This window comes from Chiloscyllium plagiosum, unplaced genomic scaffold, assembly GCF_037043375.1.
Source record: "Chiloscyllium plagiosum isolate Xiang-an unplaced genomic scaffold, Cpla_swu_hap1 HiC_scaffold_3, whole genome shotgun sequence".
NCBI lineage: Eukaryota > Metazoa > Chordata > Chondrichthyes > Orectolobiformes > Hemiscylliidae > Chiloscyllium > Chiloscyllium plagiosum.
In genome coordinates, this window is record NW_028270141.1 from 134,325,742 (window position 1) to 134,351,740 (window position 25,999).

General features: G+C 41.8%; 1 protein-coding gene and 1 non-coding gene across 2 annotated transcripts in view; one reads left to right on the forward strand and one right to left on the reverse strand.

The window, feature by feature from the left end:
- Nucleotides 1–13,976: 13,976 nt before the first annotated feature.
- On the reverse strand, nucleotides 13,977–14,081 carry LOC122548715 (U6 spliceosomal RNA). Its single transcript, XR_006311326.2, has one exon. It is a non-coding gene; the product is annotated as a U6 spliceosomal RNA (small nuclear RNA).
- Nucleotides 14,082–18,474: 4,393 nt separating this feature from the next.
- LOC122548493 (serine/threonine-protein phosphatase PP1-beta catalytic subunit) overlaps nucleotides 18,475–25,999 on the forward strand; it is a 113,719-nt gene continuing 106,194 nt past the window's right edge. Inside the window, exon 1 of the mRNA XM_043687219.2 lies at nucleotides 18,475–18,640. Coding sequence (XP_043543154.1) covers nucleotides 18,589–18,640 — 52 coding nt within the window. The 5' untranslated portion in view covers nucleotides 18,475–18,588. The remainder of the gene's footprint in view (nucleotides 18,641–25,999) is intronic.

The following is a 25,999-nucleotide window of genomic DNA, read 5'->3' on the forward strand; positions in this document are numbered from 1 at the left end:
GGAGGGATTCGGCTGAGACAAGGTGGGGGGAGGGGGGATGAAGAAACTGGTGAAGTCCAAGTTCATCCCCTGTGGTTAGAGGGTTCCCAGTCGGAAGATAAGACGCTCCTCCTCCGACCGTCGCGTTCTTTCCAATCCTCCCACTTTCTCCAAACAAAAGGAGTAGCCATGGGCACCCGCATGGGCCCCAGCTATGCCTGCCTCTTCGTAGGGTATGTGGAACAATCCATCTTCCGCAACTACACTGGCCCCACCCCCCATCTTTTCCTTCGCTACATTGATGACTGTATCGGCGCTACCTCGTGCTCCCACGAGGGAGTTGAACAGTTCATCCACTACACTAACACCTTCCACCCCGACCTCAAATTCACCTGGACAGTCTCGGACTCCTCCCTCCCCTTCCTAGACCTTTCTGTTTCTATCTCAGGCGACCGAATCAACACGGACATCTACTACAAACCAACCGACTCCCACAGCTACCTGGACTACACCTCCTCCCATCCTGCCCCCTGTAAAAACGCCATCCCATTCTCCCAATTCCTTCGTCTCCGCCGTATCTGCTCCCAGGAGGACCAGTTCAAAATACGTACAACACAGATGGCCTCCTTCTTCAAGGACCGCAATTTCCCCCCCGACGTGGTCGACGGTGCCCTCCACCGCATCTCCTCCACTTCCCGCTCCTCCGCCCTTGAGCCCCGCCCCTCCAACCGCCACCAGACAGAACCCCACTGGTCCTCACCTACCACCCCACCAATCTCCATGTACAGCGCATCATCTGCCGTCACTTCCGCCACCTCCAAACAGACCCCAGCACCAAGGATATATTTCCCTCCCCTCCCCTATCAGCTTTCCGTAGAGACCACTCCCTCCGCGACTCCCTTGTCAGATCCACACCCCCCACCGACCCAACCTCCACTCCCGGCACCTTCCCTTGCAACCGCAGGAGGTGCAACACTTGCGCCCACACCTCCCCCCTCGCTTGTCTCCAAGGCCCCAAAGGAAACTTCCATATCCGCCACAGATTCACCTGCACCTCCACCCACATCATCTACTGCATCCGCTGCAGCCGGTGTGGCCTCCTCTATATTGGGGAGACAGGCCGCCTACTTGCGAAGCGATTCAGAGAGCACCTCTGGGCCACCCGGACGAACCAACCCAACCACCCTGTAGCACAGCATTTCAACTCCCCCTCCCACTCCACCGAGGATATGCAGGTCATTGGATTCATCCACCGCCAAACCACAACAACGCGACGGTCGGAGGAGGAGCGTCTTATCTTCCAACTGGGAACCCTCCAACCACAGGGGATGAACTTGGACTTCACCAGTTTCTTCATCCCCCCTCCCCCCACCTTGTCTCAGCCGAATCCCTCCAGCCCGGCACCGCCTTCCTGACCTGCAGTCTTCTTCTTGACCTCTCCGCCTCCATCCTACTCCGACCTATCACCCTCACCTTGACCTCTTTCCACCTATCACATTTCCAACGCCCCTCCTCCAAGTCCCTCCTCCCTACCTTTTATCTTCTCCTGCTGAACACTCTCTGCTCATTCCTGAAGAAGGGCCTGTGCCCGAAACGTCGAATCTCCTGTTCCCTGGATGCTGCCTGACCTGCTGTGCTGTTCCAGCAATAAAGAATCTGAAAGAACTAAAGTGTTGAATCCAGGAAATAGCTCAAGTCCGCAGGGCTGAGCTGGTTCTTGAATACATGATTTTGTTGGAATATTGTTATATAAATAATCTGAACTATGTACAAATCAAGCAGCTGGAAAGGAGTTATTTCCAGTCCTGAATAATTAACAAGTATTTAATTCCCGATTCCCAGCTTCAGCATTGGAGTGATCTGACATAAGCTAGAATGTCTGTTACATAAACTGCTTTCATTTAATTAAAAAAATTGAAAATAAATGGAAAGCTGCTGGCTTTTTCTTGTGAAATGTTGAATTGTGAAATACGTTAATTTTCTAATCATGGCTCAATATTGTCTTGAATTCAATAGTTTAACCTAATTAATCGCTCCGTTTAGTTTCCATTTGTTTTCGAATTCTGGCACTTTATCCACATCCTCTATAAAAGCCAATACAAAGCAAATATTTAACAACTTGATTTTTTAAATTTTCAATTACAATTTCACTTGTGATATTAATCCCCCTTAACATTCAGTACTTGGTTCTGTTCTTTTACCTTCTTGATGCAGTCAGGTTTTGCATTGTGGAAAAGGAATACATGCCAGAAATTTACTGCTTGCAGTAAATTAAACAAGACATTGAATAAGGGTTAATTTTTAAAAGTTCAAAAACTGCTGCAGTCAGGCAATTAAAACTGATATGTAACACACAGCACAATGTTATAATGCTAAGGATTTCGAATCTTACATACTGGGGAGTCAGGGTGCTGCTGTGAAAAGTCAGATGTATGCCAGACACAACCATAGATTGATCTTAGGCACCTCTTACTAACCAGTTTCGGAGGGACAGTGAGGAAAGCCTGGAAGGATACTACCTACCCACATTAATCTTAGAGCTGTGGCTTATTTATAGGGATTATCTCTATTGCAGTAGCCTGGTTTTCCAAAATATTGATCTATTGTGTTGCCAATTACATAGAATTTACAGTACAATAAAAAGATCATTTGGCCCAACCGGTTTGTGGCAAAGCATATATTTACAGAATTGATTTTATCTAACCCCTACCTACATATTCTTTTCTCCCTTATGTAGCTACTTAACTTCCTCTTGCAAGCATCTAATGTATTCTTTTTTTGCCATTTTTTTGGTCTACAGAAGTACTGCTCTTCATAGAAAAACCACAGGCTATGTCTGAGCATTTCCTGAAGTGGCTCGTGGTTAAATACAGAGGGATATCAGATTGTAATTGAAAATGAAAAAATGTCAAGTTGTTAAATATTTGTTTTGTATTGGCCTTTATAGAGGACGTGGATAAAGTGCCAGAGTTAGAAAACAAATGAAAACTTAAAGGGAGCGATTAATGCAAGTTTTTAAAAAATTGAAAAAATAATCGACAAAAGATAGATTAATCCCCACCACCCGATGATTGCATCCAGGCTATTAAAGAAATGAGCAAATAAATTGTTGTAGAAGTGTTAGTCATGATACTCCAGAATTGTCATCTGTGGAAAATTATCAAAATCATCCCATTACTGAAAAACATTAGAAAAGATACACTCAGAAATTATATACTTATTATTCTAATATTTGTCATGAGGAAGTTACTCATTCTCATCTATGCCTTTAGCACCACTAGGCTTGACTATCCCGATGCTTTTCTTGCGTGATTTCCATCTTCCACCCTCCATATTGGATAGTCTCTACGCATAGGGGATTTAATCTATCAGCCTTAAAAGGCCCTCCTATTTCACGCTATATAATTTATGTTGATATCCTTACCAGCCTTGGACAATAGCGGTTCCAGAACATTTTGTGCCTTATTTAAGATAGAGTCATCAAGATCTACAACACTGAAAAAGGGCCTTCAGCCCATTGTGTCAATGCCGATCGAAAACAACTATTCTAATCCCACTTTCCAGTGTTTTGCAAGCCTTGTATACTTCCCATCCTTTCACTCACACTATAAGGATTTGTAATACTCCCATCACTAATCTTCACCTTGGTTCTGAAAATATCAGTTACAATGCTGAAAAGGATACTTGGATAATTTTAAAATATTTTCTTTTGATTCCAGTTATTATTATTACTGGACAAGTGAGATTGCAGAATGAAACCTGACTTGATAAATCATATTTTGTTTTCTTTGGTTTTAATGTGGTGGTCTTGCACTGAAATACAAACATGCAATAATAAAACAAGTTTATTACCCGAAAGAAATGACGATAAAATAGTGTTATTTTCATTACTTAAGCAATGAATTGCTGGAGATTGAGTTAAGGTTTCATAATCATTTTATTCCAGTAATGCAGGATGAACTTCATCTTAATTTTTTTTAACTAAAACAAAAACCCTGAAGAATAAAGGAAAATTTGGTATCTTTATACTGTAAGCATCTCATTATCCAAATTCCAATCTTCTTTATATAAACAAAAAACAAACAGGTCATAGTTTAATGTTATTAAAGTCTCCTTCACCCAGACAGGGAGTAATCAATCTTGCCTTGGATGCTGTTGTCTCTTCCCTTATTGATGTTACCACCATTTCTCCTCCTAAGGCCTTCTTAGAGTGTTTTTGTTAACATTATTTTCTGTTTACACAAGCGCCTATAGAATCCCTGCAGACACTAGTCTCTCGGATGCATAAGGTTCATTCAATACAAGGTTCAGCAGTCTGCTTTTACTTTTACTATGGAAATCACCATTTAAGCCATACAATTATAGTTTAAGAATCTATAATTTACTCCAACAATAAAATAAAACATTTTACATATTATACAAGATTAAAGATGTAGAAATGCATAGTAAAGTATAATCACATTAATGCCAGAAGTATGCTATTGTAGCGCTCACACCGGAGAGAAAATTCCCTTATTTTTCAGAACTATAGGGCTTAATTTAATTGTGGCCTTAATTTTCCCATCTTAAGGATCTGACAGCCCTTCACATAACTGAAATTATACTTTCTCAGCTTCAAATCACTCCTTCAGGTTTATAACCAAACATTTCCAATCTGGAACTTCCAAACTAACCTGCTTACATTGAAGTAAACTATTTTTCTCAACAGTTCTAAACCAGCAAATAAAGGCAAAATACAAAAGTGCTGGAAATCTGAAACGAACTCAGAATGCTGGAGAAACTCAGCAAGTCTGACAGCATCTGTGGAGAGAGAAACAGAATTAATGTGTTGAGATTCGATATGACCCAATCTAAAGAAGACTCATACTTACTCAAAATATTAACTCTGTTTCTGACTTCACAAATACTGCCAGACCTACTGAGTTTCAACAGATTTCTCTGTGCTGAGATCTAAACCATCTCCTTTCATCAGCAGCCTTTGCTTCACACATCCAGCTTCAACAAAAACTTCTCCAGAAATGCCAAATGTCAACCTAAGTGGCTTTTTCCAAAGTATGAGTGTTTCCCCTCATCAAAAGAAAAAAAAACCCTTCCAAATTGAAAGCCCAATGAGTAACTGTTTACTTGTTTTTTCCTACTCAGCATACTTTAAAACCCACTCCACCACCCCTAAAGTTTTTCTGCTTCGAAAAAGCATAAATCAAGAGTATAACAAAATACTACCTAATTGCTGTCAGATGCAGATTTGGCACTGAAGAAGCCATCCAGAAGAAAGCAATCTGCTTGACATACGCTTCATATGCCCTGGCAGCAGTGTGTACCATCTACAAGATGCACTGAGACAACTCACCTAGGCTCCCTCAAAGCAACTTTCAAACTCATAGTCATGGAGTCATAGAGATGTGCAGCACAGAAAGTGACCCTTCGGTCCAACCTGTCCATGCCGACCAGATATCCCAGCCCAATCTAGTCCCACCAATCTGGTCTCCTCGTTCAGCAACACTCCCTAGGAACTTACCATAAAGTGTATAAGTCCTGCTAGGATTTGCTTTCCCAAAATGCAGCACCTCACATTTATCTAAATTAAACTCCATCTGCCACTCCTTTTAAATGTTACAATTGTACTCCACCACTTCCTCTGGCAGCTCATTCCACACACGCACCACCCTCTACGTGAAAAATTTGCCCCTTAGATCTCTTTCATATCTTTCCCCTCTCAACCTAAACCTATGTCCTCTAGTTCTGGACTCTCCCATCCCAGGGAAAAGACCTTGTTTATTTATCCTATCCATGCCCCTCATAAATTTATAAACCTCTATAAGGTCACCCGTCAGCCTCCGACGCTCCAGGGAAAACAGCCCTAGCCTTTTCAACCTCTCCCTATAGATCAAATCTCCAACCCTGGTAACATCCTTGTAAATCTTTTCTGAACCCTTTCAAGTTTCACAAAATCGTTCCAATAGGAAGGAGACCAGAACTGCATATAATATTTCAAAAGTGGCCGAACCAATGTCCTGTACAGCCGCAACATGACCTCCCAACTCCTGTACTCAATACTCTGACCAATAAAGGAAAGCATACCAAATGCCTTCTTCACTATCTTATCCACCTGCGATTCTACCTTCAAGGAGCTATGAACCTGCTCTCCATGGTCTCCTCGTTCAGCAACACTCCCTAGGACCTTACCATAAAGTGTATAAGTCCTGCTAGGATTTGCTTTCCCAAAATGCAGCACCTCACATTTATCTAAATTAAACTCCATCTGCCACTCCTCAGCCCTATGGCTCATCTGATCAAGATCCCGTTGTAATCCAAAGTAACTTTCTTCATTGTCCACTACACCTCCAATTTTGGTGTCATCTGCAAACTTACTAACTATACCTCTTGAGCTCACATCCAAATCATTTGTACAAATGACAAAAGGTAGTAGATTCAGCACTGATCCTGGTGACACTCCACTGGTCACAGGCGTCGAATCTGAAAAACAACCCTCCACCACCAACTCTGATCTCTACCTTTGATCCAGTTCTTTATTGAAATGGCTAGTTCTCCCTGTATTCCTTGAGGTCTATCCTTGTAAACCAGTCTCCCATGGGGAAACCTTGTCGGACGCCTTACTGAAGTCCAAATACATCACGTCTAACGCTCTGCCCTCATCAATCCTCTTTGTTACTTCTTTAAAATATTCAATCAAGTTTGTGAGACATGATTTCCCATGAACAAAGCCATGTTGACTATCCTTAATCAGTCCTCGCACTTCCAAATACATGTACATCCTCAGGATTCCCTCCAACAACTTGCCCACAACCAACGTCAGGCTCACGGGTCTATAGTTCCCTGGCTTGTACTTAGCCAAGCTCCAGTCTTCCGTCACCTCATCTGTGACTATCAGTGATACAAATATCTCAACAAGAGGCCCAGCAATCACTTCCCTAGCTTCCCCAGAGATCTAGGGTACACCTGATCAGGTCCGGGGGATTTATCCACCTTTACCCGTTTCAAGACATCCAGCACTTCCTCCTCTGTAATATGGACATTTTTCAAGATGTCACCATCTATTTCCTTATGTTGTATATCTTCCGTGTCCTTTTCCAAAGTAAACACTGATGCAAAATACTCATTTAGTATCTCCCCCATCTCTTGCGGCTCCACACAAAGCCCGCCTTGCTGATCTTTGAGGGGCCCTATTCTCTCCCTAGTTACCCTTTTGTCCTTAATGTATTTGCAAGAACTCTTTGGATTCTCCTTAACTCTATTTGCCAAAGCTATCTCATGTCCCCTTTTTGCCCTCCTGATTTCCCTCTTAAGTATACTCATACTGCCTTTATACTCTTCTAAGGATTCACTCGATCTATCCTGTCTATACCTGACATATGCTTCCTTCTTTTTCTTAACCAAACCCTCAATTTCTTTAGTCATCCAGCATTCTCTATATCTATCAGCCTTTCCTTTCATCCTGACAGGAATATACTTTCTCTGGACTCTCGTTATCTCATTTCTGAAGGCTTCCCATTTTCCAGCAGTCCCATTACGTGTGAACATCTGCCCCACAATCAGTTTTTGAAAGTTCTTGCCTAATACCATCAAAATTGGCCTTTCTCCAATTTAGAACTTCAACCTTTAGATCTGGTCTATCTTTTTCCATCACTATTTTAAAATTAATAGAATTATGGTCGCTGGCCCCAAAGTGCTCCTCCACTGACACCTTGGTCACCTGCCCTGCTTTATTTCCCAAGAGTAGGTCAAGTTTTGCACTTTCTCTAGCAGGTACATCCACATACTGAATCAGAACATTTTCTTGTACACACTTAATATATTTCTCTCTATCTAAACCCTTAACATTATGAGAGCCCCAGACTACAGAAAGTTAAAATCCCCTACCATAACCACCCTATTATTCTTACAGATGACTGAAATTTACTTACAAATTTGTTTCTCAATTTCCCTCTGACTATTAGTGGGTCTACAATACAATCCCAATAAGGTGATCATCCCTTTCTTATTTCTCAGTTCCACCCAAATAACTTCCCTGGATGTATTTCTGGGAATATCCTCCCCCAGTACAGCTGTCATGCTATTCCTTATCAAAAACGCCACTCCCACTCTTCTCTTGTCTCCCTTTCTGTCCTTCCTGTAGCATTTATATCCTGAAACATTAAGCTGCCAGTCCTGTCTATCCCTGAGCCATATTTTTTTAATTGCTATGATATCCCAGTCCCATGTTCCTAACCATGCCCTGAGTTCATCTGCCTTCCATGTTAGTCCCCTTGCATTGAAATAAATTTATCAGTCCTACCTTGTTCTCTGCTTTGTCCCTGCCTGTCCTACTGTTTGGTTTTGCTTCTTTTCTCAACTGTACCAGTCTCAGATTGATCTCTTTCCTCACTATCTCCCTGGGTCCCGGAGAGTTTCCTGGGAAACACTTACCCGGGAGTAGCAAGCAGCGAGCTAGAGTCGTAGGTACTCGATCTGACTTTCATGTTAGAAACTGTTGCCATCTGGTTTCTATCCGGTGTGCGGGGAATGAGAAACTGCATATGAGTTATGTGAGATTAGGTAATAATGAGATGTTAATGCATGAATATAGACCTCCCACTGCACTCTACTGAGAATCTGATCTTGCCTTTCAATATTTTGCTCTCAACATCCACATATTTCAATAAAAGGTTATCATAGATTGACAATGGACTGTGTACAGCTGCATGGAAGCCACCACTAAAGTTGAAATGAACAATATCTACAGATTTAGAACCCAGTCAAGCAAAAACTGCCTGCCCCAGAAGTCCAGAATACTGTCAAGAAAAAGTAGCCTGACTCAGAATCCAAGATACTTCAGCAAAGAGAATACCCTGTTTCATCAGGTAGCTGTCTCCGTGAAGGAAATTCAGGAGCTTAAGAATACTTCAGATGAGGTATTAAACCAATTGCCTGGTTCTGCAAAAGGCACCCAAGATAGCAAATGACCTCCAGTGAAGACTTTACAGATCAAAACAGAATCAAGGTTAAAGTGTGCAAGTCACGGACCTGCCAATCTTCCCAGTCTGAAGAGAACAAATTCTGGAAGTATTGGAAACCTCTAGATTCTGCACCAAAGAATGAAAACTGTCTGAACGTGACTGGGGAAAACCTGTACTCATTAGGATCACAATGAATAGACCAGTTATCCTTGGCCTCAGAAAAGTCTTTGTAACAATATGGACTGTACTTATGTAACCTATACCTGATCACGAACATCTAATAAACTACATTTTGTTTAAAACAAGAGCCATTTCTTATTTAATGGCACAATGGTTTTCCTCTTCAGTTTGGATCAAGTAGAGTCGATAGATGCAGTCATAACAGGAGGTTGGTGCCAGCAATTTACCAAACCACATGTTAGTAGTGATTGGCATTTCATGGTCATGGACAGTGAGCTCATCTGCTACTTCTTTTCTGCACCCCATTATTCTTGACTCCCTTGTCATAGAGATGTACAGTACGGAAACAGACCCTTCAGTCCAACTCGGCCACGCCAACCAGATACCCTAAATAAATCTAGTCCCATTTGCCAGCATTTGGCCTATTTGCCTCTAAACACTTGCTATTCTTATACATCCAGATGTCTTTTAAAGGTTGCAATTGTATCAGCTTCTAACACTTCTTCCAGCAGCTTATTCCATATATGCACCACCCTTTGAGTGAAAAGGTTGCCCCTTAGGTCCCTTTTAAATTTTTCCCCTCGCACCCTAACCCTATGCCCTCTTGTTCTGGACTCCCCACACTCAGGGAACAGACCTTATCAATTTACCCTATATATGCCCCTTATGATTTTAAAAACCTCTATAAGGTCACCCCTCAGCCTTGATGCTTCTGGGAAAACAGCCCAAGCCTATTCAGAAAATGATCTGATTCAGTATGTGGATGCACCTACTACAGAAGGTGCAGAACTTGACCTACTCTTGTGAAATAAGGTGGGGCAGATGACTGAGGTGTCGGTGGGGGAGCACTCTGGGGCCAGTGACAATAATTCTCTTAGTTTTAAAATAATGATGGAAAAGGATAGACAGGATCCAAAAGTTGAAGTTCTAAATTGGAGGAAGGTTAATTTTGATGGTATTAGGCAAGTACTTTCAAAAGCTGATTGGGGGCAAAGGTTGGCAGGTAAAGGGACAGCTGGGAAATGGGAAGTATTCAAAAATGAGATAACAAGAGTCCAGAGACAGTATATTCCTGTTAGGGTGAAAGGAAAGGCTGGTAGTTATAGAGAATGCTGGATGACTAGAGAAATTGAGGTTTAGGTTAAGAAAAAGAATGAAGCATATATCAGGTATAGTCAGGAGAGATCAAGAGAATCCTTAGAAAAATATAAAGGCAGTAGGAGTATACTTAACAGGGAAATCAGGAAGGCAAAAGGGGGACATGAGATAGTTTGACAAATAGGATTATGAAGAGTCCAAAGGGTTTTCATAAATACATTAAGGACAAAAAGGTAACTAGGGAGAGAGTAGGCCTCCTCAAAGATCAGCAAGGCAGTCTATGTGAGGAGTAACAAAAGATGGGGAAGATACTAAACAAGTATTTTGCATCAGTGGAAGATATAGAACGTGGAGAAATAAATTATGACATCTTGAAAAATGTCCAAATTACACAGGAGTAGGTGCTGGATGTCTTGAAATGCATAAAAGTGGATAAATCCCCAGGACCCGATAGGTGTATTCTAGAACTCTGGGGAAAGCTAGGGAAGTGATTGCTGGGCTGAAAATGTGTTGCTGGAAAAGCGCAGCAGGTCAGGCAGCATCCAGGGAACAGGAGAATCGACGTTTCGGGCATAAGCCCTTCTTCAGGAAAGGCCTGAAGAAGGGCTTATGCCCGAAATGTCGATTCTCCTGTTCCCTGGATGCTGCCTGACATGCTGCGCTTTTCCAGCAACACATTTTCAGCTCTGATCTCCAGCATCTGCAGACCTCACTTTCTCCTCAAGTGATTGCTGGGCCCTTGCTGCGAAATCTGTATCATCAGTAGTCACAGGTGAGGTGTCAGAGGACTGGTGGTTGGCTAACGTGGTGCCACTACTTAAGAAAGGTGGTAAGGGAAAGCTGGGGAACTATAGACTGGTGAGCCTGACATCGGTGGTGGCAAGTTGTTGGAAGGAATCCTGAAGGGCAGGGTTTACATGCATTTGGAAAGGCAAGGACTGATTAGAGATAGTCAACATGGCTTTGTGCATGGGAGATCATGTTTCACGAACTTGATTGAGTTTTCTGAATAAGTAACAAAGAGGATTGATGAGGACAGAGCAGTTGGTGTGATCTATAAGGACTTCAGTAAGGCATTGAACAATGTTCCCCATGGGAATACTGGTTAGCAAGGTTAGATCTCATGGAATACGGAGGGAACTAGCCAGTTGGATACAGAACTGGCCCGAAGGCATAAGGCAGAGGGTGGTTGTGAAGGATTGCTTTTCAGACTGGAAGCCTGTGATCAGTGGAGTGCCACAGGATCTGTGCTGGGTCCACTACTTTTCGTCATTTATATAAATGATTTGGATGTAAACATGGGAGGTATAGTTAGTAAGTTTGCAGATTACACCAAAATTTGAAGAATAGTGGACTGCGAAGAAGGTTACCTCAGAGTACAACGGGATCTTGATCAGATGGGCCAATGAGCTGAGGAGTGGTAGATATAGTTTAATTTAGATAAATGCGAGGTGTTGCATTTTGGAAAGGCAAATCAGAGCGGGACTAATACATTTAATGGTAAAGTCCGAGGGAGTGTTGCTTAACAAAGAGATCTTGGAGTGCAGGTTCATGGTTCTTGAAAGTAGAGTCACAGGTACATAGGATAGTGAGGAAAGCGTTTGGAATGCTTCTTTTAATGGTCAGAGCATTCAATATGGGAGTTGGGAGATCTTGTCGCAGCTGTATAGGACATTGGTTAGTCCACTTTTGGAATACTGCACGCAATTCTGGTCTCCCTGATAGAGGAAGGATGTTGTGAAACTTGAAAGGGTTCAGAAAAGATTTACAAGGATGTTGCCAGGGTTGGAGGATTTGAGCTATAGGGAGAGGCTGAATAGACTGGGACTGTTTTTCCTGGAGCATCGGAGGCTGAGGGGTGACCTTATAAAAGTTTATAAAATCATGTGGGGCATGGATAGGATAAATAGACAAAGTCTTTTCCCTGGGTTGGGAGAGTCCAGACTAGAGACCATAGGTTTAGGGTGAGTAGGGAAAGATATAAAATTAACCTAAGGGGCAGCTTTTTCATGCAGAGGGTGGTGCGTGTATAGAATGAGCTGCCAGAGAAAGTGGTGGAGGCTGGTACCATTACAGCATTTAACAGACATCTGAATGGGAAGGGTTCAGATGGATACGAGCCAAGTGCTGTCAAATGGGACTAGATTAGGTTAGGTTATCTGGTTGGCATGGACGAGTTGGATCAAAGGGTCTGTTTCCATGCTATACTTCTCTATGACTCCATAACTCTGCCTATTGTTCAAACCCTCCAACCCTGGCAACATCCATGTAACTCTTTTCTGAACTCTTTCAAGTTTTACAACATCCTTCCTCTATCAAGGAGATTAGAATTGCACACAATATTCCAAAAGTAGCCCAACCAATGTCCTGTACAACGCAACATGACCTCCCAACTCCTATACTCAAGGCACTGACCAATAAAAGAAAGCATACCAAATATCTGCTTCGCTATCCTATCCACCTGCAACTCCACTTTAAGGGAACTATGAACCTGCTCTCCAAGATCTCTTTGTTCAACAACACACCCCAGGACCATTACCATTGCCTATTTAAAAATGCATTGAATTCAGTCTGGAAAAAATTTAAAGACCCAACTTCCACTACTTTCTTAAGAATATAATTTCATTTAGTAATGACCATGTGAGGAAATAAGAGTCCTCAACTTGCCTTAAACATGAATCGTCCTAGTCTTAAATACATCCCGTGATTTTAGTCCTCCAGTTATCCACATAACCCCCAGCCACCACTGCACACCTCACCCCGTCAGAAGAAAGTTTGTACTATGTGTTGCTGTTGATCTGCTCCCCTTTCAATTTCCAGACAAAGTGGAACTTGGCTTGGATGACTGTCATGGAACAGGACGTAGGAATGGATCAAACTTGCATCATATATGGCAAAATCAAGAGCACCTTGCAGCTGATGACCATGTTCTTATCGCAATTGAGAGGAAAGTTACTCTTAGTTTAGCTCAACTTTGATATATTTTTCTTAGTTCTTGATGCAGACCTTGAATAATATTCCTGGTACTTTAAGTGATTTAAAAAAAAAGTCAAATGCAACTTGTCCAATAAAACCATTGCATGCATCAAGAAGGAACACATAGCCTCGCAGCATGCATAGTTTATGGTTTGCCTGTGCACTTCTACTTGCTGTTGTCGAAACTCTCGGAGGTAGTGGATGAGAAGAACTGAAAGACTATACTTTGTTTAGGCTTCATGTTGTACAGTCTGACACGAAAGGTTCTGTTGAATCTTGTTATGTCTAGTTGCAAGTCACATTGATTATCGGTCTAAACTCCTCTACATATTTTTCGAAGAAGAAACAAGAGCTCATATCATCCTGCTCCACAAGATGGACCTTGAACTAAAAGATGATCTAGGAGGACTCTGAGGCAACCACATTTTGCAGCTCTTTCCTGACATTGAGCAGTATTGACTGCAACTCCTGCACGCATGCACGCACATACACAGAGAAATTCATAATATTTGCTTCGACCACTTCCACCAGTGTATCACGGAATCAGGAGATTCATGGTGCTCCAATATTTGAAATCCATCTTGAATTCCATGATGTTTTCTGAGGGCCAGTAGTTTTATGTTTGGATTCTATATCTTTCTCTCTGCCAATTTTCAAGTCTCCCAATAAGTCAGTCAGTGGAGGGAAGTGGTCAGAGAAAAATACTGCTGTGATATCAGTGGATCTGTCCATGAGTAGCTGATACACAACCAAAAGGACTGTTTTGAAAGAATAGACACACCACATAAAAGTATGGACCATTTTTCAACTTTACGTGTCATCCTTGCACAGGGACAATGATAAACTCTATAATATGATTCCAATTTTGGATCGTTTGAGGCCAAAGTGAAAACAGTATTTTTTTCATAACTCAGTCCTTAGATGCCAATCATAACTCTTCCCTTCACTGCCTTCATGTCTTAATGTACTGACCTGAATTTGACACATAACACAAGACTAGACTGATCAGAGCAGTATAAATATAGCGACAGGAGAAGGTCACTCAGCCACCTCGGCCTAATCCACCATCTGCCATAGACCAGAGGTGATCTGCACTTCAACTCAACTTACTCACTTTTTCTCTGTATGTCACATTACTCTTGCATCAAAAGAAATTATTGATTTATCTTCAAAATTTCAATCAACCCAGTAAGTCAGCTTTTCTTGGAAGTTAATTTGAGATTTACTCAAACCTTTCCATGAAAAAGTCTTCCCTGAATGCATTTTTAAATGGCTTTGCTCAAATAAGGAAGCGATGGCCGATTAGTTTTATTGCCCAAGACATTCAGCTAATGCTCTAGGGACCCAGGTTTGAATCCCACCGTGGCAGATGCTTGAATTTGAATTCAATTTTTTTAAAATCTGGAATTAAGAATCTACTGATGACCATGAAACCATTGCTGATTGTTGAGGGAAAACCCATCTGGCTCTCTAATGTCCTTCAGAGAAATCTGCCATCTGATCTGGCCTACATGTGACTCCAGACACACAACAATGTGGTTCACTCTGAAATGCCCTCTGAAATGGCCTGACAAGCCACTTAGTTCAAGGGTAGCTAGGAACAGGGAACAAACGCTCGCCAGTAACTCCTACATCCCATGAACAAATGTTTAAAAAAATTAAGATTAGCCCTTCTTGTTCAGAATTCCACAACAGAGGAAATAGTTTTTCTGTATTCACTCTATTGAACCCCTAAATTATTTAAAATACCACAATTTGTTCTCACTAATAAGATCAAGCGTATATTGTCTAAGCTTATGCAACTTTCAAACTCTAGTGGTAGAATGGCTGAAGCACATGTGGAGATGAGCAGGAAATTGATGGAAGGCATCTTTGATAGTGTTATTGTGCTCAGCAATAAACTGCTACTGCTCGGTGACATTCAGTTTGGGTTCCATCAAGGCCACTGAGCTCCTGACCTTATTACAGTCTTGGTTCAAACATGGACAAAAGAGCTGAATTCCACAGCCCTTGACAGCAAGGCTGCAGTTGACTGAGTTTGGCATCAAAGAGTTCTAGCAAAACTGGAATCAATGGGTATAAGGAGGCAAACTCTACTGGTTGGAGTCATACCTGGCACATAGGAAGATGATAGTGGTTGTCAGAAATCAGTTATCTCAGCTCCAGGACATCTCTGCAGGAGTAGTATCCACCTTCTACTGCTTCATTGATGCTGCTCCCTCCATCACAACGTCAGAAATGGGAATGTTCAGTGATTGCGCAGTGTTCAGCCTCATTCATGACTCCTCAGGTACTGAAGCAGTCCAGTTTCAAATGCAAAAATATCTGGACTGAAAAGTAGCACAAAGCAATCGTGTCTCACAAATGCCAAGGAATGACATAGAACATAGAACATAGAACAATACAGCACAGAACAGGCCCTTCGGCCCACGATGTTGTGCCGAACATTTGTCCTAACTTAAGCAACTATCCATGTACCTATCCAATTGCCGCTTGAAGGTCACCAATGATGCTGACTCTGCCACTCCCACAGGCAGCACATTCCATGCCCCCATCACACCATGACCATCTCCAATAGGAGGAGAAAGTGAGGTCTGCAGACGCTGGAGATCAAAGCTGAAACTTTATTGCTGGAACAGCACAGCAGGTCAGGCAGCATCTAGGGAACAGAAGATTCGACGTTTCGGGCACATGCCTGAAGAAGAGCATGTGCCCGAAACGTCGAATCTTCTGTTCCCTAGATGCTGCCTGACCTGCTGTGCTGTTCCAGCAATAAAGTTTCAGCTTTGCATCTCCAATAGGAGACAAACTAACCGCTGTCTCTTGACATTCAATGGTGTGACCATCACTGGAGGTTACTATTGACCAGAAACTCAACTGGACTTATCACATAAACATAGTGGCTATAAGAGCATGACAGAGGCTAGGAATACTCTGACGCATAACTCACCTCCTGACTCTCCAAAGCCTGTCCATCATCTACAAGGCACAAGTCAGGAGTGTGATGGAATACGCCCCACTTGCCTGGATGGCTGCAGCTGCAACAAAACTTAAAAAGCTTGACACCATCCAGGACAAAGCAGCCTTTTTGATTAGCACTACATCCACAAACATTCATTCCTTCCACCAGTGACAATCAGTTACTGCAGTGTGCTCTACCTACAAGATGCATTACAGAATTCACCAAAGATCCTTAGATAGCACTTTTCAAATCTGTAACTACTCACATCTAGAAGGACAAGGGCAGCAGTTACATGGGAACACCACCACCACCTGCAAGTTCGCCTCCAGGCCACCCACCATCCTGACTTGGAAATATATCCCTGTTCCTTCACTGTCACAGAGTCAAAATCCTGGACTTCCCTCTCTAAGGGCATTGTGGGTCTACCTACAGCACACGGATGGCATCAGTTAAAGAAGACAGTCAACCTTCTCAAGGGCAACGAGGGACATGCAATAAATGCTGGCTGAGCCAGTGATGCCCATGTCCCATGAGTGAAAATTTAAAAAAGGTACACAGACACACTGTTGATTGAAAGAGATTTATTGGTTTTACATTGAGCATCTACCTTAGTTTTTACAATTGATGTGATGGAATTGAATGTTCTGACTTCCCATGATAGCTGACCCACAACCAGGTTTTTTTTGTCTGATGTAAACTTTGAGTAATTAAGGGGGAAAAGTTGATTGCCTTCTACCATTTTCAGACACAGGGCATGGAGGGGAATGATTTCCATCTAGCTGCATTCAGTCCTGTTGAGGCAGCGAACACACAAACATTGTGTTGCTTCTTCATTTTAATTATTACAGTATAAAGACTGTGAGCTGCTATGCTGTTGGTTGAATGTTCAGAACTGAATCTCAGTAGGTAATCATAGACAATACAACTGCAGTGAAGGGATTCTGTGTTTCTCTTCCCTGCTTCATCTTTCTTCCCTTCTTCATCTTCATTTCAAGGTAGCCTCCAAATGTATGGTGGCAAGAGTTTAATTTCTCATGATAATGATGATGGGCTTTTGTGCTAATCCTGTGATACAGTGGAATCCTGGACCTTTGTTCTGGTGAGTACTTGAGGGCTGCTCTGAGCAATTACTGCTTTAGTAGGGCAGCACAGTGGCTCAGTGGTTAGCACTGATGCCTCACAGCACCAGGGTCCCCAGCCTCGGGCGACTGTCTGTGTGGAGTTTGCACATTCTCCCTGTGTCTGTGTGGGTTTCCTCCCACAATCCAAAGATGTGCAGGTCAGGTGAATTGGCTGTGCTAAATTGCCCATAGTGTTAGGTGCATTTGTCAGAATGAAATGGATCTGGGTGGGTTACTCTTCAGAGGATCGGTGTGGACTTGTTGGGCCGAAGGGCCTGTTTCCACACTGTAAGGAATCTAATCTACACCAATGATCTTCTTTGTGATGTTTCCATCTAGATATTCCCATAATGGTAACAAGGAACTCATTGCTAATGTTTTCTCTATCCAGAATCTGGAGCAAAGAGAGCCATATGACAAAAGGGTATCCCTTACTGATCTGCCATGATCATAATGAATGGTGCAGTAGACCCAAAGGGTCAAATGGCCTACTCCTGCTCTTTTTTTTATGTGTCCAAGTGACTTTAGGGCATAGTTCACAATCCTTCAACAAATAGAGAATATTGGAAAACTCAGCAGGTCTGGCAGCATCTGTGAAAAGAAACAGAGGCAACATTTTGCATCTGGTAGGATTTCTTCAGAACTTCAGCACTGGGATGTCCCCTAACCACAAGGACTCCAATCGATCAAGAAAGAACTGCATCACGACCTTACAAGGGCTTTTAGGGATGGGAATACATACAGGACTAACCAGCAAAACAGATATCCCATGAAAGAATACAGCAAAAGCATTCTGTGAAGGCCAGAATGTTCCAAAGACTCCTCTGTGAGGAGGAACCAATACTTGTTCAATAAACACACATTTTCCTTCACTTTTGTCCTCTGCTGCTGTTGATTCCAGTACTGACAGAAGCTGCCCTCCTCTCTCACTTTCCTCTCTCTGCTGCTGCTGCGTTTATTCCGACAGGGTTATTCAGACAAGAAGCTGCCCTCCTCTCTCTCACTCTGCTGCTGCTCTGTCGATTCCAGTACCGACAGGGTTACTCAGGCAAGAAGGTGCCTTCCTCTCTCACTCTCTGCTGCTGCTCTGTCGATTCCAGTACCGACAGGGTTACTCAGACCAAGAAGCTGCCTTCCTCTCTCTCACTCTCCCCTCTTGCTGTGTCGATTCCAGTACTGATAGGGTTACTCAGACAAGAAGCTGCCCTCCTCTCTGCTGTGTCGATTCCAGTACTGATAGGGTTACTCAGACAAGAAACTGCCCTCCTCCCTCACTCTCTGCTACTGCTCTCGGCTGAAGACTGTTTGCTGTAAAATGGCGGACGGAGAGCTGAATGTGGACAGTCTGATAGCTCGGCTCCTGGAGGGTGAGTCGAAGAATCAGTTGGAAAACGTCCTTTTGATTTTAAAGTCGTTAATGTTCTCTGGAACAGCCTTAGATAACGTTTGTTTGATTTGTGTGGGATCCGAGTTTTTGCATTTGGAGGGGCGGCTGGAAGAAATATTTATTCCCGAGATTAAAACAAACGCCTTTTTTAAAAAAAAGATTTTCTCGCGCTTTTTTGGATTTGAAATGGTAGTTGTTTTTGAAACGGAAAACCTTTATACAATTTCGTTATTAAATTCAGAAGGATAGGTTTCGTTTTACCTGTGAAGTGCGGCCTGTTCGGGCTCCGGAGCCTCGGTGTTGTGCTGTTGACAGGTTGGGCGGGCGATGAGGGAACAAGGGAACTCGCTTTAACCGGCGAAAATTTCAAATGGTACCCAACCGCCTGCGTCTCGTGAGGCTGGAAATGGAGTTAGATTTTTTTTTAAACTGAAAAAAAATTATAGTATCCAAAGTATTGTATCTAACCCAGTGAGTGTTTTTTTCGAGTAAATGTTGTCTTTTTATAAAACAAGTGCGAACGTTTATTTCCATTTAGGAATTTCTATTCAGATTACAGGCGTGTGCAATCATTTTAAATATTTTGGTTTACAAGTTTGAAGGCTTTCTAATTCTTTTTCAAAAGCTTGTGTTTGAGTTAGTCAGTCCCGGCGCGGTTTCTATTTGCTCCACGTAGTTATCGACTGATGAATGTTTAATTGTCGTATCTGTCTTTTGTGAGGGAAACTTTTTTGCCTTTTGATCCTCCATGTATTCTTGGGGTGTGTCGTTTACTCTCCCATAATATATGGTAAGGAAAGCCGTGGTAGTGGATCTCCTCAATCCATTCCTTACAAGGAGCCTTTCTCTGGCTCTTGCCTGATGTCAACTATCTGAAAATATTTAATGTGTTATACTTGTGGGTGTGTTTTCCCCTCCCAGCAGCAACTGGATTACATTCCCCTTCTTTAGATTTTATTCCAAAGGGAAAAAGGCTGTTCTTTATTTCAGCGTCGTTCCATCTCCAGAACATAACGGACACAGCAAACAAATCCACTTCAGATTGGGGTGTAGTGACCTTTTACTGATGGCTGAAGAAGCCAATCTTTGAGAGGCAAGTTCTGCCACAAGTGCCACATATGTGAGATGTTAAAGGAAGCCACTGTGCATCATTGTCGGCTGTTGTTTTTCGTGTTGGTGGCTGTTGCCAAGCTGCTGTAGCCACTGGTCATCGTGATGGTGCACTCCAGACCACACAATGTCGCCATTTTGCTCACAATTTGATGAAATAACGCAAAACCTTGGCATCCTGAAAATAATTTGCATTTTTTCTTTACTGTTTCTGTGGAAAAAGTGAAATAAATGATCATACTTTTCTTAGGTGTTGAAAAAAATCTAGTAAGACATCACAACGATATTAGTGAATCTATCAGTGTACTACCTGAAGATTCTGAATGTTGATTTATTAAAACCTTGGGTTTCACTGCATTGTGAGCAATGTAAAGGTTAATAGATTATATGATGTAGGTTGGATGCACAATGTAAGGGACTACTTTAATTCTATGTTTACAGCATTTGGGAATAATTGATGAAATGCTATCCTCTTTCTAAAAAGGAAAAGTAATCTTTAGTTCTCAAAGTGACAAGATTGAATGACAACATTCCATTTTTGGTGGTGTATTGTCATTGGGGAATTATAAAATGAAGAGTGGGGACTTCAGATGGCCTGTGAGCATACTAGCAACTATGTGGAGCTCTTGATTGAAAGAATTCTCAAATTGCACAGATACCCAGTTTTCTGGCCTGCTTGAATTTGTAGTCCCTTTGTCTTTGGAGATATTCTGTGACTGTACTTTGTTTTTCAGTCCCAGGATAGGATTTTGTAACAGTATATATATTTTTAAAAACACTGCTGGTATACTTTTCCTTTCTGACTATTTTTTACTCCTTCATGTAAGACATTAATATCATGTTAGAATATAGTTCCTTAGAACCAGATTGCATTCTAATATCTTGCTAAGCATTCTTATTTGTGTGTTTCCAGCAATAGGTAGAAGCTAAATGCTCTTCCCAATTCCAGGATGCTAAGGCCAATTCTGATGTCTTTACAAATGACATTAATAAACTACACTGATTGCAGTCTGAACCTAGGGCCTTCCTAGTACTGTAACTCTGACTCATCTCACTTACTTCACTAACTGAAGTTATGAAAGTGATTAATGCTGTTTTTATAAAATTTGTGATAAATACTTCGTACACTTGGAGTGTGTCATGGCTAGTAGTTTAATGTGATAGTAGTTACCACAAATCATTGTCCATGGCTGAACACAATATTGTCTAGCCATACCAAAATTCTATAGTACTGACATTGTTCCACCAACAAATCAGTTGTGGTGTATGGGTAATGCAAACTGAGAAATATGTTTCTGGAAAGGCCAAAAAGGGAAGCAGCTGCTGTTCAAGACAGATGCTCTGCAGTTTGTTTAAAACCATTCAAAGTAACTAGCTTTAGTGACAAATTCAGTAAAAGGTTTTACTGTAGTTTCTGCCATGTACTTTTGTTTTTAGTGTAAACTTCTGCAGTTATAGTCTTGAACAAAGTGCGCCAATTAGAGTAGAATAACATCAACATTTGTCATACAGTGGTGTGTTTACAATTACAAATGGATAATTATACCCCAAAAGTTGATTTTCTTTTTTTTAAACAAACAGCTTTGTCCACATTCAGCTCATCTTTTGGTCAGTTAACCTGATGGTTGCAATAATGATTTATTGTCTCTGCTGCTGGACCTCATGATTTAAGAAAAAATTTGTTACGTTCCTTTATCAAGCTGTAAAATGGAAGCTGTCAACGGAAGAGTTGTTCTAATATATTGGAACTTAGTCATCTTTTATGTGTAAGATCAATTAGAACACAGAACAGCATAGGAGCTAGCCATTCAGCTCACCATGTCTGTGCCAACCATGATGCCATTCTAAACTAATCCTATTTTCCTGCCTACGGTCCAGATCCCTTTATCCCCGTCTGTTTGTGTATCTGTCTAAATGCCTCTTAAATGTTGCTGTCATACCTGTTTTGCTACATCCCCAGCAATGCGTTCCAAGCACCATTAGATTGCGCTTTTTTGAAGGTTAAATTAAAATAATTTTTTTAAAGGCAAGTTAATGTAGGAAATGGGCCAAAGAGAAGAATTGTATCTCTTGCAAGGAAGCAATTTCTCAGTAAGGAATTGAAGTGTCAGGCTAATTGTGTAGATTTGGGCTAAGTCAATTGGTGAACTTAAAACTGAGAACAAGTGAGTGGCACCAATTGATCCAAGCAGAAACTGGAATGTTGTAGGAGTTAAGAGTGAAAATTCCTTTAACTGGTCGTTATTTATGTACAAGAATGTGCCACCTTGGATTAACTTGACTTAGTCTGGACAATTGATATCTAGTTTTCCATCGTTGACCTAACTTTCCAGTATCCATGAAAGGTTATGCCATTTATGCAGTGATGTGGATATCTTGAACCTATTATTCAAATGCTATGGGGAGGTTTTTAATTAGATTACCTACAGTGTGGAAACAGGCCCTTCGGCCCAACAAGTCCACACCGACCCGCCGAAGCGCAACCCACGCATACCCCTACACTTACCCCTTCACCTAACACTACGGGCAATTTAGCATAGCCAATTCACCTGACCTGCACATCTTTGTGACTGGGAGGAAACCCACGCAGACATGGGAAGAATGTGCAAACTCCACACAGAAAGTCGCCAGGCGGGAATTGAACTCTGGTGCTGTGAGGCAGCAGTGCTAACCACTGTGCCACCGTGCTGCCCATGAGGTGATTCTATTATGCGGCAGATGCTTAATCCGGAGACCCAGGTAATGTTCTGGTAACCTAGGTTCGAATCCTGCCATGGCAGCTGCTAGAATTTGAATTCAATAAAAACCTGAAACCACAGTCAATTGTCAGATAAGCCCACCTGGTTCCCTAATGCCCTTTAGGGAAGAAAACTGTCATTCTTTCCTGGTCTAGCTTAGTTGAGATACCAGAGCCACTGCAATGTTATCTCTTAAATGCTGGGTAATTAAAAATGGGCAATAAATACTAGCTGAACCAGTGACACCACATCCTGTGAATATCTAAGAAAAAAATGTGGCAACTGTCCCTATTTGTAGCAGCTGTGAAAACATAATGACAGTTTATCATAGGACTGGTGATATTTGAGTATTATTGGCAGCATAAATAAGATTTGTTTTCAATATATAGGAGGGTATCATCACTATTTCTTACCCTGATATGCTCTTAGTTGGGTCAAAGGCAGGTAGTGTGCTCATGGGCTTCTGTCAGTTCAATATGTGTCACATTTGTGCACCCATGTCAAAACTGCAGGGCAATACCTGACTCCTCCTTGACAAGATCATCATTCTAATAAAGGATTTGTTTAGGAATCTATTCTGTTTGCATTTCCCATTCTGTTTGCATTTCTAAAATACCATCACAAACCCAAAAAGTAAATATTTTCACATAACTAAAAGGAACCCATGAGAAAGCCACTTACATTCAGGCCCGATATGACACTGACGTCATTGACAGTCAGAACTAAATAACCAGTAAAGTGATTTAATGGGCCTGATTTTGATCAGACGTGGTGCCTGAGCAGCATCACCATTATTCATGGAGAATATAACCAACAATGTCTTGGCAATGAAAATTTAACCTGTACGTTTCAGATCTCCACAGGTTGTTGATTGATTTTTTGCTAGGTTTTGCTGTAAACTTCATGAAAACAACAGCTTATAATTTTCACATTTCAATTTACATATTGTCACTGAGTAAAATTCCTGGAACTCCTCTTAAGCAGCACTGTGTGTGTACCTGTGCCACATGAACTACAGCGGTTGGAGATGGTGGCTCACCATCACCTTATAAGGGCAATTAATCATTTGGCCTATTAAATTTGCAAGAGCTGTACATACTGGCCTCTCCAATGAATTTTCATCCTGAAGATACTTTTTTTTAAAAAGCCGCTATACCCACCACAGAGTTCAGTCAATAAACTTGTTGCAAATGTAGTTTTCAAACGTGTAATAATGGTAATAACAATCTCTCCCAGAAAACAAACAATCTGTGAAGAGTTTCTAAGGGGGTGTGGTCAAATTACCATGCTACTGAACATCTCTTGAAAAGGTGATAAGCCGTGAATGTGATTTCATCACTCGTCTGTACTGAGTTTCACTGATCTCTGGCAGAGAAGAATTAGATGGGTTATGATTATTCAGAGACGCCAAAGGCTCAGGGAGAGTTGAAACATCAGTTATGTTTCCACCTCCCGATTACTACCTACCCTGGCTAGAAACTGAAAGTAGGTTTTGGGATTGGCTGTGATGCCCTCAGTTTCTAGATTAGAGGGGTGTTGGAAAAGCACAGCAGTTCAGGCAGCAACTGAGGAGCAGGAACCAGTGGATAGACTACTCAGTTGGCATTTGGAGGAGTTACCAGAGTATTTCTGGCATCTCTAGGACTAACGCTTCGGGCTAGATAGCACTTTTTTAGAATAGGACATACTGGAAGGAAAGAATTACTCAAGTTCTCCAGCTTCCATGTCCTTCTCCACAGGAAAGAAAAAGTATTTCCTGTGGAGAAGGACATGGAAGCTGGGGAACTTGAGTAATTAAATAGTGATGTCTTGAAAAGAGTTCATACCATAGATAGTGATGGAGGTCTTAAAGTGCAAAAAGGTAGGTAAATCCTCAGCACCTAATCAGGTATTTCCCAGATCTGTGTTGGAAGTGAAGGAAGAAATTGTTGGGCCCCTTGTTGAGGTATTTGTATTGTTAGCGATTTTTGAGAAGATATGTAGCTGAGGTTAATGATAAGTATGTAAGTTAACTCGCTAAGCATGAAGGTTTGTTTTCAGTCGTTTTGTCACCATACTAGGTGACATCATGAGTGAGAGTCTCCGGTGGTTGTATGTCCTACCTCCTGTATTTATAGGTTTTGGTTTCTTAAAGTGGGTGATGTCATTTCTGATTTTTTTTCAAGGGAGGGTAGACAGTATCTAAGTCAATGTGTTTATTGATGGAATTCTGATCAGAACGCAATGCCTCTAAGAATTCTCATGAATGTCTTTGTTTCACCTGTATTAGGATGTGTTGAACACCAACTCGCCACCAAACAACATGACCCACTATCACTAGTCTCTATACATACAAACAAAGAAGTACACCACTTTGACTGGGACAACATACGCTTCCTAGGACAGGTGTAACAAAGATACGCATGAGAATTCTTAGAGGCATGGCATTCTAACCAGAACTCCATCAATAAACATATCGATTTAGATCCTATCTATCTTCCCTTGGGGAAAACAAAAACCAGAAATGGCATCACCCATCTTAAGAAGCCAAGATCTATAAATACAGAGGTGGGACATACCACCAGCGCTTCACCGGAGACTCTCAATGATGATGATATCTAGTATGGCGACGAGCTGTCTGAAAACAAACCTTCAAGCTCAGCAAGTTAACTAACTTACTTGTATCGTGGACAGCCATGGGTGAGGTTCAGAAAGCTGGAGGTTGGCTAATGTGGTGTCATTATTTAGGAAAGGCTGCAAGAAAAAGCCATGAAAGTATAGACTGGTGAGACTTGCGTCTGTGATAGGTAAGTTGTTGGACAGGAATTGTATGTATTTGGAAAGGCAAGGTCTGATTAGGAATAATCCGCATGGCTTTGTGTGTGGGAAATCGTGTTGCACTAACATTGAATTTTGTGAAGACAAAGAAGATTGATGGCAGAACGGGTTTCGCATGGTAGGCTGGTTAGTAAGGTTAGATCACTTGAGACCTGGGAGAGCTAGCCAATTGGATACAAAATTGACTTGAAGATAGGACACGGAGGGTACTGGTAGAGGATTCTTTTTTGGACTGGAGGCCTGTGACCGGTGGTATGCAACAAGGATTAGTGCTGGATCCACTGCTTTTCATCATTTATATAAATGATTTGGATGTGAATATAGGAGGCATGGTTAGTAAGTTTGCAGATGACACCAAAATTGTTGGCGTAGTAGTCAGTGAAGAACGTTATCTAAGCACAACAGGACCTTTTTCAGGTGGACCAATGGGCTGAGAAGTGGCTGATGGAATTCAATTTGGAGAAATGCGAGGTGCTGTATTTTGGTAAGGCAAACCAGGGCAGGTCTTATACAATTAATGGTAGGGCCTGGGCAGTATTGCTGAACAGCGATCGATGGGTGTAGATATGCACTTCCTTAAAAGTGGAGTCGCAGGTGTACAAGATGATGAAGGCATTTGGCACGCTTGCCTGAATTGGTTAGAACATTTGAGTATAGGAGTTGGGGTATCATGT